General features: G+C 60.8%; 2 protein-coding genes across 2 annotated transcripts in view; one reads left to right on the top strand and one right to left on the bottom strand.

Moving 5' to 3' along the window:
- The window catches only part of TNXB (tenascin XB), a 60,795-nt gene extending 50,493 nt beyond the window's left edge, over window positions 1-10,302 (top strand). The window contains exons 26-43 of the mRNA XM_059078170.2: window positions 792-1,115; window positions 1,507-1,854; window positions 2,476-2,763; window positions 3,128-3,406; window positions 4,717-5,004; window positions 6,047-6,370; window positions 6,689-7,024; window positions 7,313-7,435; window positions 7,552-7,695; window positions 7,887-8,006; window positions 8,111-8,254; window positions 8,336-8,466; window positions 8,592-8,724; window positions 8,811-8,962; window positions 9,053-9,149; window positions 9,244-9,405; window positions 9,495-9,658; window positions 10,012-10,302. Coding sequence (XP_058934153.1) covers window positions 792-1,115; window positions 1,507-1,854; window positions 2,476-2,763; window positions 3,128-3,406; window positions 4,717-5,004; window positions 6,047-6,370; window positions 6,689-7,024; window positions 7,313-7,435; window positions 7,552-7,695; window positions 7,887-8,006; window positions 8,111-8,254; window positions 8,336-8,466; window positions 8,592-8,724; window positions 8,811-8,962; window positions 9,053-9,149; window positions 9,244-9,405; window positions 9,495-9,658; window positions 10,012-10,113 — 3,659 coding nt within the window. The 3' untranslated portion in view covers window positions 10,114-10,302. The remainder of the gene's footprint in view (window positions 1-791; window positions 1,116-1,506; window positions 1,855-2,475; window positions 2,764-3,127; window positions 3,407-4,716; window positions 5,005-6,046; window positions 6,371-6,688; window positions 7,025-7,312; window positions 7,436-7,551; window positions 7,696-7,886; window positions 8,007-8,110; window positions 8,255-8,335; window positions 8,467-8,591; window positions 8,725-8,810; window positions 8,963-9,052; window positions 9,150-9,243; window positions 9,406-9,494; window positions 9,659-10,011) is intronic.
- Window positions 10,303-10,319: 17 nt separating this feature from the next.
- On the bottom strand, window positions 10,320-12,895 carry CYP21A2 (cytochrome P450 family 21 subfamily A member 2). The gene is given in 11 exon segments (XM_059078196.2): window positions 10,320-10,361; window positions 10,363-10,592; window positions 10,684-10,787; window positions 10,869-11,047; window positions 11,284-11,484; window positions 11,662-11,748; window positions 11,851-11,952; window positions 12,068-12,163; window positions 12,249-12,403; window positions 12,521-12,610; window positions 12,697-12,895. Coding segments are annotated over 11 exon segments (1,485 nt in total).
- Window positions 12,896-15,933: the final 3,038 nt, after the last annotated feature.

The following is a 15,933-nucleotide window of genomic DNA, read 5'->3' on the forward strand; positions in this document are numbered from 1 at the left end:
CATCAGATCAACATCACAGCTGGTACAAAGCCTGGAAACTAGGAACATCACGGCACATGAGAGCATTTTGTATGAAATCCTCTGAGTGGGGGAGATAGTCTTGAGATGGGGGTGCAGAGGTAGGAAGAGATACGGGTGGAGAGCTCAGGAAGCCAGGGATTTCTCCAGGGGATAAAGAGGGTTGCTGCACAGTTTTAAGCTGAGACTGACACCATCAGATGTGCATCTAAAGGCTCATTCTGGCTTCCTGTGAAGAACAGATGGAGGAGGGAGGCAGAGAGACCGTGGGGAGGTGATAACCCAGGTGACAGGTAAGGGCAGCCCAGACAGGGGCGGTGGGGCTGCAGGCGTGGGAAGTGAGGAGACACAGGAGGAACTTGGGAGAGAGAATTGGATGCTCTGAGTCTGATGGCAGCTGGGGACAGGAACAGATCCAGGAAGATTCCAGGTTTCTGACTGGAGAAGTGGGGCAGGGGTTCTGAGCTGTTTGGGAGGCAAGACATTAGCCAACGGGAGTAAGATGCCATCGAGACCCCAGTGGAGGGAGGCCCAGAGCACAATGTCCATGTGAGTCTGTGTCCTAGGAGGGGTGCTGGTAGGTAAGGGTTGAGGGCAGGGCAGATGAGGGTAAGGTGACAGGAAGGCAGACATTATAGGGACCAGCAAGAATAAGAGTTAGAGCTTACTGTGGACACATCCTGTTCCTTATTATTTTATTTTTGGAATACACCACTTTATATGCTGAACTGAGAACTGAGGAGACCTCACCTGTCCTGTATGTCTCTGTCCAGATCCAGACTACAAAGCCATGACCACCCAAGCCCCGTCCACTGCGGCCCCCGAGCCTCCCGTCAAGCCGCACCTGGGGGAGCTGGCAGTGACAGACGCCACCCCCGAATCCCTGAGCCTCTCCTGGACCATCCCCGAGGGCCAGTTTGACCACTTCCTGATCCAGTACAAGAACGGGGACGGGCAGCCCAAGGCAGTGAGGGTGCCGGGGTACGAGGACGGGGTCACCATCTCGGGCCTGGAGCCAGACCACAAGTATAAGATGAACCTGTACGGCTTCCATGACAGCCAGCGCGTGGGCCCCGTCTCTGTCATCGGGGTGACAAGTGAGTGGACGGTGGACGCCCCAGGGTGGGACCTCGTGGGAGGATCACCCTCTCTCAGGTGATCGGTGAGTGGGGTGCAGGCGGCCCCTCTACTCGAGGCTGAGCCATGGTGCCCTTTGTGCGTCCTCCAGGCTCCCTGAGGACCAGTGTGTCCCCCTGGGCAGAGAAGGGCCTCTGTGAGCCATGCTGGTGGCTGCCCTGGTCCCCCACAGCTGACCCCGGAGGCTCCAGGCGTGTTTATGAGATGTCAGCTGAGCAGGACCACCCAGCCCCAAGGACGGGCTTCTCTGAACTGACTTCAGGGCCCGGATCTGGGGCCCGGGCTTGGGAGGAGACCCAAGGACATCTCCTGGGGTCCCTGCCTCACCCTCTCTGTGTCTCTCCTTCTCAGCTGCAGAGGAAGACACCCCCAGCCCCACAGAGATGGAGGAGACCCCCAGCCCCACAGAACCCAGCACAGAGGCCTCGGAGGCCCCCGAGGAGCCCCTCCTGGGGGAGCTGACGGTGACAGGATCCTCCCCGGACTCGCTGAGTCTCTCCTGGACCGTCCCCCAGGGCCACTTCGACTCCTTCACCGTCCAGTACAAGGGCAGAGACGGGCCCCAGGTGGTGCGTGTCGGGGGCGAGGAGAGTGAGGTGACGGTTGGGGGCCTGGAGCCCGGGCGCAAGTACAAGATGCACCTGTACGGCCTGCACGGGGGGCGGCGTGTGGGCCCCGTGTCCACCATGGGCGTGACCGGTGAGTGAGAGGGCGGAGCCCTGACTCCCAGGTTTCCCTCTGTTGCTCTCTTGTTTCCCCCTTTGGATCTCAGCACTCCTCACAAATGGGCCTCTGGGTCCCTTTCTTTTCTCACATGGTGCTGACAATCCCGCCTCATCCTTGAACTGAGTGAGGGCTGATGGACAGTGTGTTCAGGGTCAGCTGGGCAAGTAGCCTGTGCCTCATACGTTTCAGCTTTCTTCCTGTCTTCATGATCTGGCAGCTCAAACTTGCTCAGTTGTTCATGTGTGGATCCTCAGTCTCCCTAACCAAGCATTTCAGTGGCTCGGAGCGTGGCTGCAGAATCAGGTTCTCTAGGTTTGAATGCTGCTCTGAAGGCACTGTGTGATTTTCAAATGTTTCTTAACCTCTCTGTGCCGCAGATGCCCGTCAAATGAGGGTGATGAGGATAAAAGCATCTACTTCATCTGTTGTGTGAGGATTAAGTGTACCGTTTGTGAGCTGCTTACAGCAATGCCTGGGACATGTTAAGCAGTTAGAAGAGTTTGCTACAAATGTTCATTTCATAGCCGTGGGACAGCCCTCCCTCTCTGGCCCAGGGTCCTGCCGTTGACCACAGACTCCTCTGCTCTGTTCCAGCCTCCCTGAATACAGAGCCCCCCGTGGCACCCCGCCTGGGGGAGCTGGCCGTGGCAGCCGTGACCTCAGACACAGTGCACCTCTCCTGGACAGTGGAGCGGGGCCCCTTCGACTCCTTCCTGGTCCAATACAAGGATGTGCAGGGGCAGCCGCAGGCAGTGCCAGTGGGTGGACACCTCCGAGAGGTCTCGGTTTCGGACCTGGCCCCGGGCCACAAGTACAAGTTCCTACTCTTCGGATTCCAGGATGAGAAACAACACGGGCCAGTCTCTGCAGACGCGAAGACCCGTGAGTGAGGGCTGGAGGCCGCCGTTAACCCTGGAGCCCCCTGACCATCCTGCACTCCCTTGTGGAATTTCACGTTTCTGTGCTCCACCCTCCAGACCCATTTATTTACCAGGTCCAGTGAAATCCAGGTCCTGAGTACCCCCGTTACCCCCTCATTCCCATCCTACTCCTCCTACATCCGGAGGGACACTTGCTTTCTTGCCTGGCTCCTCTTTTATCCCTACTCCTCTGCCTTCCCTCTTCCTGACATGTGACCTGGTCACCCCCTCCCAGCACCCAGAGCCAGCGCCCAGAGCCCTAGCGCCGCGAGGAGGCTCTGTCGGCTTCATTTCTGTCACGTCCCATGCACCTCTCTCTTTTCCAGTCCCAGACACTAAACCTTCTCTCCGCCTGGGGGAGCTGACAGTGACGGACGTGACCCCAGACTCCCTGGGCCTCTCCTGGACGGTCCCCGAGGGCGAATTTGACTCCTTCGTGGTTCAGTACAGGGACAGGGACGGGCAGCCGCACGTGGTGCCTGTGGCCTCGGACCAGCGCGAGAGCACCATCCCCGGCCTGGAGCCCAATAGCAAATACAAGTTTCTGCTCTATGGGCTGGCAGGCAGGAAACGACTGGGCCCCATCTCTGCTGAAGGCAGCACGGGTGAGCCCTGGCCCTGCCTCCACCCCACTCCCCGGCCCCCCCACCCCCGGGGCTTTTCCAGAGCTTCCTTTCATCTGAGCCCCAGAGTTGGCCCCGGGGCCTTCCCGCAAAGTTTATTCTCCTCTCTTCAGCCTTGGCATGACAATCCTAGCACCAAAAGCAAATATTTATTGAGTCCCTACTGAATGCCAGGCACTGTTCCAAGCATTTATTTCCTTCATTCACTGATTGGCAGTGTAATAAAAAGAACTCAGACTTTGGAGCCAAGCAGACCTGTGTTCAAATTCTCATTGCCAGCTGTGTGGCCTTCGACAGGCCGCTTCTTTTCCTTGAACCTCAGTTTCCACACCTGCATGACGGTTATGACTAAAATCTACTGGGGTTCAATAAATGTTCCCATCCTCCTCCCTTCATTCCAGCTCTATGGCAAGAAGTGGAAAATATGGGAGGGTTTGGCTGCAAAAAGACTATGGAAAAATCTGGTGTCTTGTGTCCAATACTCAGCCCCCGAGGAAGGGATGGAGGTGGGTCACTGACCCTTACGCCACCTCCAGGACCATGAGTCACCCTGGCCAGACAAGGACGGGGCGCACGGCCAGTTGGGGCCTGGGGCTCTCAGACTCCGTAATTCCCCGTAATTCCCTTCCCCGGACCTTCATTGTGGAGACTGGATACAGGCTTCTCCAACCCCCATCAGTCAGTACCCACACCCACCTAGACAAGTCTCTTTTGTGCTCTGCTCTGCCCTTTGTCTGCTCAGCTCTGCCCCTGGCTTCTCCCGCTGCCTGACCCAGCCGCCCTGGTCTAGTGGGGTTAGTGCAGGGCTGGGGAAGCAGGTGGAAGGGCGGGCCCAGGCTGATGGTGAGTGAGGGCGAGTTTATGGCTGGGCGGTGGGAGCCCGTGACCTTGGCTGGCTGTCCCGCCCAGCTCTGACTATTTGGGGCCATCTCCCTGACAACCCAGACACCCTCTGGGAGCCTTTCTCGGCTCTGGCCATACTCCTGCTCTGGGGGGCTGAGGGTCAGAGGGAAACTGAGGCCCTCCCTGCAGTCCCGGCCACAACTCTTTCATGAGGTTCTCTTTTATGCATTTACTGCACCCTGATCTCAGAGTGGGGGAGTGGGGGCAGGAAGGAGTTCGGGCAGCGGCCTCCAGAAGAGGAAACTGGGCTCCTTCGTACAAGGCAGGGTGGGAGCAGCCTGCCTGTCTCCCCAGGTGGCTGACCCTCGCTCCTCCCAGAAGTTGCCAGGGCCGAGGTAAAGGCAGCTCTTAACTAAGGTTTTCTCCCTCCGGCCCCGCTCTCCCTACAGCTCCCCTGAAGAAGGAGCAGCAGCGCCCACCCCACCTCGGGGAGCTGACAGTGACAGACGAGACTTCGGATTCTCTGCGCCTCTTGTGGACAGCGGCCCAGGGCCCCTTTGACTCCTTCGTGGTCCAGTACAGGGACACAGAAGGGCAGCCCTCGGCGGTGCCTGTGGCCGCAGACCAGAGAGAGGTCACCATAGAGGGCCTGGAGCCTGGCAGGAAATACAAGTTTCTGCTCTATGGGCTTCTCAGAGGACAGCGCCTGGGCCCCGTCTCTGTCCTGGGAATGACAGGTGAGCAGGAGGCTGTCCTGCTTGGTCCTAGCCAACCGGCCTGAGTGGGTGTCCTCACACCTCTGTGCCGAAGGTCTGGCAGGAGTGGGTGAGGTAGAGCGGTAAGGGGGCCCTGCACAGGGCTCGGGGGAGGAAGAGCCTCGGGACCAGCGAGATCGAGGGGTCGGTCAGAAGCAGGGTCGGTCAGAAGCAGGAGGCAGGACAGGTGGCAAGGCAAAGCCCTGGCAGTGGTCCCTAATCTGCAACCCCCGCCCAGCCCCAGTGCTGCCCGCTGCTCCCCATTACTCTACTGGGGCAGCTATTACCTCCTAGCATGCTGGCCTTGCCCAGATGAGGGCAAAGCCCCTCCTGTGGATGAGTCAGGAGCATTTTCCAAATGGAAAATTACTGGCAAACAAAGCAGGCCAGGGGCATAGAAACCAACAGGAGTGGCTGCACTGATGGAGTTCCCCTTCCAGATTTCCTAACACCCACCTCAAATCAGCCTGGCGGTGGCAGGGCCAACCTGCCTGGCAAGATGCGCCCTTCGAGTTCACCAGCCAGTTCCATGCTCAGCTCTTCTCAGCGGGGAGGACCACGTGCCCTGAGCTCCGGGAGGGACGGAGGTAGTCCTGCCTCAAGCCGTGGCACCAGGCGCCCTGGCAGGTTGGGGAGGGGACAGGGCCCGTGCAGACATCTAGAGTGGGGCGCACTGAGACATCGGGGTGAAGGAGGAGAAAGCAAGCACCGGATTCAGACAGCAAAGAAGCCCCACAGAGAGGTCATGGGGCCACTGGGCTGGCACTCAGAGAGGCTGAGGGGTGGCAGGAGTCAGTGCCCAAGCAGGGATGTGGCAGATTCAAGAGAAGGAAGATGCTAGGAGAGCCTCAGTCCCTGTCTTCTCTCCACGCTGCCGTGGCCGGGACCGTGAGGTCCCCTGCCTCGGCCAGCCCCGATCCCCTCTCTGGAGGGTGAGATGGAGTGGGAGGGCCCCACCGCCGCCGCCACCCCCCCCCGACACCACCAACCCCGCTCAGCTTCTCTCTGGGCTTCTCCCACGCAGCCCCAGAAGAGGACATGCCAGCACCCTGGCACCTGACCACGGAGGCCCCCGAGCCCCCTGAAGGGCCCCGCCTGGGGACACTGGCAGTGAAGGATGTGTCCCCGGATGCCCTGCGCCTCTCATGGAGCGTGGCCCAGGGCCCCTTTGACTCCTTCGTGGTCCAGTATCAGAGCACAGGTGGGGAGCCCCAGGCCTTGCTCGTGGGTGGCGACCAGAACAAGCTCCTCGTGTCAGGCCTGGAGCCCAGCACCTCCTACAAGTTCTTCCTCTACGGCTTGCATGAAGGGAAGCGCCTGGGGCCCGTCTCAGCCGAGGGCATCACAGGTACCGTCAGGAAAGGGCCTGGCCTTTCCTGCCTCTAGTCTGGGACTGAAGAGGCGAAAGGGGGTACCCAGAAGCGGTGACCGTAGGGAAAGAACACCGCGAGAGCGCCATGGAGGGAGGAGGGGGCGCGTACACAGCCTTCGGCTCTACACATACATGTTGTCGTTATGTCCGACCCGTGGGAGCCAGCCCCTCGTTAGCTCCATTTTGCAGATGAGGAAATGAGGGCCAGGGTGGGGTGGTGGAAGGGATCTAGCCCCAGGTCACCTAGCTGATGTGCTTCTGTCTCCAAACCCTTCTTTCCCACCCACTCTGCAGGGCCAGCTCCTGCCGGTCAGACCCCCGGAGAGCCAGGGCCGCGCCTATCCCACCTGTCGGTGACTGATGTGACCACCAATTCGCTGCTGCTCAACTGGGAGGCCCCACCCGAGGCCTTTGACTCCTTCCTGCTCCGCTTTGGGGTCCCATCACCGAGCACTCTGGAGCTGCATCCACGTTCCCCGCCGCAGCGGGAGCTGACGGTGCCAGGGACGCAGCGCTCGGCTGTGCTCCGGGACCTGAGTCCAGGGACCCTATACGCCCTTACGTTGTACGGGCTGCGTGGGCCTCACAAGGCCGACAGCGTCCAGGGTACAGCCCGGACCCTCAGCCCAGGTAAGACCCCATGCTGGGCACATACATATGCTGCCCCAAAGTGGGGGGTCTCTGTACTCCCTAGGGCGGCACCTAGTGCCTCAGCCAGAGGGGAAGCTGGTGAGTGGTGGCGAGCTTGGAGTCTGCGGAGCGGCTTCCATTTCTAGGCCTAGAGGAAAGGCGGGGTGGTGAGCACGTCCGTCCGGCGGCCGTGGGGCCCAGGGAGAAGGAGGAGGGTGCGAAGCCCGGGGCAGGAGCCTCCCCGCCCTCTGCCCTCACCATGATTGCTTGGCACATGTGTCCCGTCAGCTCTGGAGCGCCCCCGTGACCTGCAGTTCAGCGAGATCGGGGAGACGTCAGCCAAGGTCAGCTGGATGCCCCCCCGGTCCAGAGTGGACAGCTTCAAAGTTTCCTACCAGCTGGCAGATGGAGGTGATAACCTCTTGCCCGTGTGTCACTTGCTCCATTCCTCCTGCACCCTGTGCCCTGCCCACCCTGCAGCTCCTCCTGGCTTCCCTGGCTGCCTCCCCAGCCCAATGTGTTTTCAGGGGAGCCACAGAGTGTTCAGGTGGATGGCCGAGCCCGGACCCAGAAACTCGAGGGGCTCGTCCCAGGCGCTCACTACGACGTCACCGTGGTCTCCGTCCGTGGCTTTGAGGAGAGTGAGCCTCTCACAGGCTTCCTTACCACGGGTGAGACAGTCTGGGACCCGGGCAGGAAGTAGGGGGAGCAAATGCAGGCACGGGTGGGAGTCGAGAGTGAACGGGGAAAGGGAAAGGGGGTGTTGGAGGCGCCAGTGGCAGACGAGAGGTCCCGCAGAGTTTGGGAAGGTGAGGAGTGGGGAGAGCAGCGGGGACAGCTCTGGGCCCTTCCCTTCTCCCAGTTCCTGACGGCCCCACCCATCTGCGTGCACTGAACCTGACGGAAGGATCCGCCCTGCTGCTTTGGCAGCCCCCCCAGGCCCCGGTGGATACCTATGACATCAAGGTCACAGCCCCAGGAGGTGAGCAGGGCTGAGGCCCCTGGAGGGGACTGCTCAGGGTGGGAGAGCAGAGGGCAGGCTGGGCTCCGGCAGGGCAGCCGCTGATGCCCCAGCCCCTCTCCCAGTGCCCTCGCTACAGGGTTCGGCCCCTGGCAGCGCCGTGGACTACCCCCTGCAAGGCCTTGAGCTCCACACCAACTACACGGCGACCCTGCATGGCCTTCGGGGACCCAGCCTCACCTCCCCAGCCAGCATCACCTTCACCACAGGTACGGTCTGTGAGGTGCATTGGGGGGCGGGGAAGGAGCGAGAGAGCCAGGATGGGCCTCATCTCTTCCTCCCCCTCCCAGGGTTGGAGGCCCCCCAGGACTTGGAGGCCAAGGAGGTGACCCCCCGCACAGCCCTGCTCACTTGGATCGCGCCCCAAGTCCCCCCAACTGGCTACCTGCTCAGCTTCAACACCCCTGGTGGACAGACCCAGGTGCCCTCACCCCTGCCACTCCGGCCAGCTCCCTCCCTGGGCTCCCCTACGGGAAGTGCTGCCTCTGCCTCCCGGGTGGGGCGCCCCCTCTCTCTCCCCTGACCTGCCCCTTGTCTGTTCCACAGGAGATCATGCTCCCAGGAGGGGTCACCTCTCACCAGCTTCACAACCTCTTTCCCTCCACCCCCTATAGCGCGTGGCTCCGGGCCATGTGGGACCACAGCTTCACTCCGCCCATGTCCACTTCCTTCACCACTGGTACTCGGGCGCTGGGACCTGAGGTTGGGGGCTGAGTGTGTAGTGGGCGTGGAAAAAGGACTGGACCCTCACTCTCCTCTCCCCAGGTGGACTTCGGATCCCCTTCCCCCGGGACTGTGGGGAGGAGATGCAGAACGGGGCCAGCACCTCAAGGACCACCACCGTCTTCCTCAACGGCAACCGCGAGCGGCCCCTGAACGTCTTTTGTGACATGGAGACCGATGGGGGTGGCTGGCTGGTGGGTGGCAGTCGGAAGCCCAGGGGTCTGCACAGGGCAGGGTTGTTGCGCCCGGGGCCGTAGGCTGATGGTGCCCCCACCTGCTTCCAGGTGTTCCAGCGCCGCATGGATGGAAAAACTGACTTCTGGCGGGACTGGGAGGACTATGCCCAGGGTTTTGGGAACATCTCCGAGGAGTTCTGGCTGGGTTAGTGCCTCACAGGGATTGCGGGACCGGGGAAGGGAGGGGGGCCCTGTGGACACAAGGACCCTGATGAGCGCACAACATTCCCCACACCCAGGCAACGAGGCCCTGCACAGCCTGACCAAAGCCGGCGACTACTCCTTGCGTGTGGACCTGCGGGATGGGGACGAGGCCGTGTTTGCCCAGTACGACTCCTTCCAAGTAGACTCGGCCAACGAGTACTACCGCCTCCACCTGGAAGGCTACCATGGCACTGCAGGTGAGGGGTGGGCCGGGGGGGGGGTGGGCAGAGACGGGGTGGGGATGGGGCAGAGGAGGCCCTCACTGCTCCTTCCACGCCCTGCCCAGGGGACTCCATGAGCTACCACAGCGGCAGTGTCTTCTCTGCCCGTGACCGAGACCCCAACAACTTGCTCATCTCCTGCGCCGTCTCTTACCGAGGGGCCTGGTGGTATAGGAACTGCCACTATGCCAACCTCAACGGGCTCTACGGGAGCACGGTGGACCACCAGGTGAGAGGTCCAGGAGGCAGCACGGAGCTAAGGCTCAGCCTGCCTGGGTGTTTGTGTCGCACAGTGTGACAAGACAAGTTACTGAGCCGCTCAGCGCCCCAGGGCCCTTGTCTGTGAAATGGAACAGTAATGCCAATCTCTGCAAGTTTTCTCGAGGAGAAGATGATTTATTGGATGTAAAGGGACAGCTCAGGATTCAGCCTCAGTCCTCTGTAGTTGAGGGTTTAAGAAGGATAAAGGGAGGGAGGATCCTTGATGGATTTGTGGGAACCGTCTCGCCAGAGGGGAGTGGAGGTGAGGTGCGAGCAGATGGGATGTCAGGCTTTGACTCCCTCTCAACAACCCCTTCCCAGGGAGTGACCTGGTACTACTGGAAGGGCTTTGACTTCTCCGTGCCCTTCACGGAAATGAAGCTGAGACCAAGAAGCTACCGGCCCCCCGGCAGGGGGGGCTGAGCCGCTGCTCACCCCTCCAGCGCCCTACTATGACTGCCGAGCACTGAGGGGTTGCACTCAGAGAAGAGCCGGGGGCCGCCTTCACCATCCAGCCGCCGGAGGAAGCCTTCTCCACCCGCGATCTCACAGCACCATGTTTACAGGGGGGAGGGAAGGGGTTTGCACGGGAGCAATAAAAGGAGAAACGGAGACGAGTCCTGGCCCCGTCACTGGTCATTGGCGCTCGCCCACGCCCCGGCCTCCGCGCCCCCGGGGCTGCAGCCGCACCTGGAAAGGCTGAATCTTGAGGTTGACGCCGCAGTAGGGATGGGGCTGCAGCGAGGGCAGGGCGCCCGCGGGCGACAGCAGCGTGAAGGCCTGCAGCAGTTGCCCCAGCACCACGAAGAGCTCGAGGCGCGCCAGCGGCTCGCCCAGGCACACCCGCGCCCCGCAGCCAAAGGCCAGCGCGCTGGGGTTCGCGCCCGGGTCCAGGAAGCGGTCTGCGGGCGGAAGGACGGACTCGGGGTTCAGCGGCCGCCGGCACTCGGCCTCCGCCGCCCCCGCGCCGCGAGCACCCGCCCCGCCACGCACCCGGCCGGAACTCGTGCGGCCGCTCCCACACAGTCTCGTCCAGGTGGGCACCTTGGAGGTTGGGGATGACAACCGTGCCCTCGGGGATGTCGTAGCCGAAGATGCTGAGGGGCAGGGTTAAGTTAGAGGCCCGCCAGGACCCCGCCGGGGCCTTGGCCACTCGGCCCTGCCCCCTCGGGAGTCACCTGCTAGCCCGCGTGGCGCGGTGCGGCAAGGCCAGGGGCACGACGGGCCGCAGGCGCAGCACCTCAGCGATGGTAGCGTTGAGCAAGGGCAGCCGAGCGCGGTCCTTGTATGGGATTCGGGAGCCCGAGGCCCCGGGGCCCAGCTCGCGATCCAACTCCTCCTGCAGTCGCCGCTGAATCTGGGAAAGGGGGGCAAGCCCGAGGTCCGGGGCCGAGCCCTGCCGCTGGCCGACCCACGGCTGCCCAGCCTCCCACCGCTGCCTGGAGCAGCTCACCGGAGACTCTGTGCCAAGTAGGAGAGCCCCCTCCCAGCCCGCCCCAGACTCACTCCCCCCTCCCCTCTCCCAACACAGCCTGCGGCGGGTTCAGCGAGCTGGGTCCCCGCTGCCCTGGCCAGGCTGCCTCCAGGGCATACCTCAGGGTGGTGAAGCAGGAACGCCACAGCCCAGGAAAGGGTGTTTGCCGTGGTCTCAGTGCCACCGATGAAAAGGTCCACCACGGACATATGCACGTGCCCTTCAAGGAGCTGCCCGGGGCCCTCTTCCACTCTTTGGTTCCCCATCCCCTGGAGCATGTAGTCAGTCATGTCCCTCCACTGGCCGGCCACCATGCTCTCCTGGAGAGGGGAGGAGGAGCCAGCCTGAGTGCCTGGCTTGGGGGCGGGGGTGGCGGTTCAGCGGGGGGGGGGCAGCAGGTCCAGGACTGGTGGGGTGCCAAAGAAGCTTCCTAGCTCTGGGGCAGTAGCATCACTGCGGTGAGCTGAGGAGGAGCCCGGTGCACGCACGGTTCCCACCTTGTGCTGCCTCAGCTGCTTCTCTACAATGTGGTCCCTGTTCTCCATGGCCTGCTTCAGCCTCCAGAGCCCGGGGTTGGGGAAGAACTGGGGCAGACAGCAAGAGAGTGTAGCTGCTGGGAAGGGAGCCTCTTCCCCACCTCCACCCTGTCTCCCAGGACCAGGTGTGTCGGGGCTCCCCCTCCTCACCCTGAGAAAGGGAACCATGTCCAAAATTTGGATGGACCAGTGGTCCCAGGTTTTCATCAAGTCCTGGACACAGTCGTGAAAGGCATGTACTAAGGTGTCCTCCTGCCCGGAAAAGGAGGGAATCCTTTCGGTTCAGGACCAGGAGAGGGTCAGGGAGGGGCTGGGGGAGGGGCTGAGGGTGGGGCCCAAGCCTATGTGAGGACAAGAGAGCCTTGACCTTGTCTCCAAAGGTGAGGTAACAGATGATGCTGCAGGTGAGGAGAGAGAATTCCTTCTGGATGGTCACGGGGGCGCCAGCCTGGGCTTTCATGCGCTGAGGAGAAGCAGCATGAACGTAATAGGGAGGCTGCCGGGAGGGGCGAAGCTGACCTGGGCCAGCGGTGGGGGTCGAGCCTCACCTCACAGAACTCCTGGGTCAGCTGCTCCACCCGGGGCTCCATGGAGCTGCGGACGCCCAGCAGCAGGGCTGAGCGCGTGAGTTTCTTGTGGGCCTTCCAGAGCACGGAGTAGTCCCCTAGTGAGATGTCCCGGCAGTGCTGAGACACCAGCTGGTCTGTGAGTAGGGGTTGGGGGCAGGGGGTCGAACTGACCAAGGAAGCCACGGGCCTGACCTTCCCTGCCTCCCATAGCCCCTGCTTCTTCCATCAAGAAGTGCCCCCCCACCCCTTACAGGACGGTATCTGGGGTCTGCCGGCAAAGTCCACCCACTTCCTGATCAGGGCCTCCTCAATGGTCCTCTTGGAGTTCAGCACCACCACATCTGGGGGAGAGGAAAAGCAGGCTGTCAGCAGGGAGAGGACCCCACCTCCACAGCGCTGTGGGGCGAGGGAGGGAGCAGACGCTCACCTTGCAGCCCGAGGCGGAGCCTGTAGATGGGCCCGAGTTTCTGAGTCAGGCTAAGCAGATAGATGGGGAGGTTGGGCTGCAGCAGGTGCAGGAAGCCCGGGACGAGAGGTGGGAGGTGGAGGCTCCTGAGTTTCCACCGGCCCCACAGCAGGCAAGCGCCGACTAGCAGGGGCAGCAGCAGCAGCCCTACGAGTACCATGGCTAGAGACGCAGGCAGGGCCCCAAGCCTGGCCACTTGGAGCTCTTGAGACCTCCAGCCATCTGGCTAACTTGGGCTGTTCTGAGGCCTCCCTTGACTCCTTCCCTCAGGTCCTTGCCCACTGCCCCGCCCACAAAATAGCATATTCCTGGAATGGCACCAGCCCTCTTGGCCTTCGAAAATCCACATATCAAAGAGCAGGCCTTTTTCCATTCATCTATCAAGAAGAAAGGAAGGGAAACACAGCCATGACCTTCTTCAGCAGCCAGCATCAGCTTTCTGCCTCCACATCAACCATGCAAGAAAGAAAACATGTCCACTCTTGGGCCTGAGCCCTCTCCCCATCCCCACCGCACCCCCCAACCCTGCCACCTCCGACCAGCTTACTGCCACGGACCTTGTCTCAGAGAGAAAAATGACAACCCCTGCCTAATACGCCCTCCCAGATTGCCGGAAGAACAAAAGGAGATGAAAGTGATCTGTGTGTTTTTCTTTTCACCTACAGACAGGGGAAACAGATGTCCTGGCTTGCCTTCATTATCCCAGTTTATACCTGTAGTCCCAGTGTAATCACTAACAGCGCCTCATTTCACTCTCAAAAGTTGAAGATGGGGGCTTCCTTGGTGGCGCAGTGGTTGAGAGTCCGCCTGCCGATGCAGGGGACACGGGTTTGTGCCCTGGCCCGGGAAGATCCCACATGCCGCGGAGCGGCTGGGCCCGTGAGCCATGGCCGCTGGGCCTGCGCGTCCGGAGCCTGTGCTCCGCAACGGGAGAGGCCACAGTCGTGAGAGGCCCGCGTACCACAAAAAAATAAATAAATAAAATTTTTTTTTAAAAAAAGTTGAAGATGAAGAAGTGAATGGTCCCTTAATTTGGAGCTCTCACCATGTACCTAATGCTCTTTGGTTGCAAGCAAAAGAGACCCACTTGAGCTGGCTTGAGCCAAAATTAAGAATTGTTGTACAAATACAGGGGTATCTCACGGAACCCAAGAGCGGGAAGGTAGAAGGGGCCTCGCTGGCCTTGGAAGGCCAGGGATAGGGAACAAAGAAGCCCTAGAGATGGGGCTGCTTGCTCACTCTTGGTTCCTCCATCCACTTAGTCTGCTGTCTCCTCCCACGCTGCAGTCAAGCTGATTGTGCCCCCAGGTGCAGGCAGAACAGGACTGCCTTCTGGGTTAGAGTCCACAGATTACACGTTTAGCACCAGGGCAGGTGGGGTTTCCCGGCATGAATGAACATGCCCCCCATAGATTCCAGAGTCCTCAGGAAGGAACTTGATAGGCATAGCTGGGGTCAGGGGCCCAGCCCTATTCTGGGAGCCGTTGCCCCAAGGGGTGGGGTCCTAGTGGACCAAGTAGGGCTATCGGGGGCCACTTTTATGCGTGAGGAGGCAGTTGAGGGGCTTAGGAGAGGTCATGCTAAAGAGGGGAGGCAGGGCTCCGTGAGACGTTGGGGCACCTAGGGGATGGGGTGAGGGCTGGCAGATGACCTGCGGTCCACGCATCCCCCAATTCCCCATCCCTGGCTCTGTGGACCGACCTCAGAGCTTTAACCAGAGCAAGGCTATGCTGCCAGAGAGCCTGAGTCGAGATTCCAGCTGTGCTACCCACTAGCTTGAAGGGTCAACTTCTGGGGGTCCTGATGGAAGAGGCTCAGGCTCAGCCTGGATCCATGCCCAGGACTGGGAAGGAGAAAACATGGGACTTCTGGGATTGGGTAGCAACAGCTGGCACCTTCCTCATAGTTGACAACTATAGCTGACTCTTTGGCTCTCGTAGGTGGGTTTATGCCACCACCATGCTGACCAGCTTTCAGGAGAGATCTGATGGGCAATGACCAGGCCATGTAGACAATAGCCCTCGGAAGCCTCGGAAATACTGGGGAAGGTCAGAACTTCTCAAAGTTGCATGGAATAGGAGGGGATCCATTCAAAAGGAGAGTGACCTGGAATGCTGGCATGCCTGTGAATGTCCCTTCATAAACGGACACCATTTACCTTGCCAACCCCATCTTTTCCACACCACCTCCAAATCCAAATTCCAGACGTGATGAATGACACGCAGTGCCCCCGAATGTGCTCTGCCCTGCCCCCAGCCTCTGGGTCTTTTATATGTTTTCTTCTACCTCAAATACCCTCATCTACCCCTACTCTCTTTGCTTGACTCCTCAGCCTTCAGAATCCCACTTAGATGTCACCTCCTCCAGGAAGCCTCCCCTGCCCATTTCTCACATTCCCCCAGACCGGGTCAGATGCCCAAACTATGTGCCCCACAGGACCATGTAGCTCCCCGACATCACACCTTTCACAGAGGATGGGGGCCTGGCACAGGGCATGGCACGGAGTGAGAGTTCCACAAATTTCTGTTGAATGACTGAATGGCAGGCTGCTGAGCTGTCTCAGTTTTCATCAAAACTGATCTCAGCAAATTTCTCTAGATGAATTTCTAGGTCAGCCCTGCAGACCCGAGGGGTGCTGCCAAAGGCGGAGAGCGAGGCAGGCGGGTGGGGAGGGTTGACCCCAGTAGAAGGGCAGTCGGTCTTTGGATGAAGACATCATCGGACTGAGGGTTGCACAATTCTGGGAAAGTTACCTAATACCGCTGATAAAGGGATCAAGTGGCAAACGGGCTTTCAACAGACCAGGTCTCAGCTTAAAGCAAGACCCCAGAACTGCCGACTGCATGAGGACAGAGTGGGAGACGTGCAGCTGGATAGCTGCTCACGAAGCAGAAGAGCTGAGGCCACAGTGACGGGCTGCATGGGCGCTGGGAGTGTCCTGCAGGCACAGGGAAAGGGAGGCTCTGGTGTGGACACTGGATCCTCGGAGTGCAGGGTGATCTGCCTGGGGCGGTCACTATGAGGGACTGAGCTCCCAGGGGGTCATCTGGGGGAGGGGGGGATTCAGGCAGAGCTGGACACTGCAAGGGTCACCCAGGCTCTGAGAGCCTAAGATTATGCAAACCCTGGCCTGGGCCCCCCAGACCCTTGGAAGGGGCAGTGGGGACGCTGGTCTCAGTCCTGGAGCTACACACTGAC

The sequence above is a fragment of the Kogia breviceps genome, chromosome 10, assembly GCF_026419965.1.
Source record: "Kogia breviceps isolate mKogBre1 chromosome 10, mKogBre1 haplotype 1, whole genome shotgun sequence".
In the NCBI taxonomy this organism is placed as follows: domain Eukaryota; kingdom Metazoa; phylum Chordata; class Mammalia; order Artiodactyla; family Physeteridae; genus Kogia; species Kogia breviceps.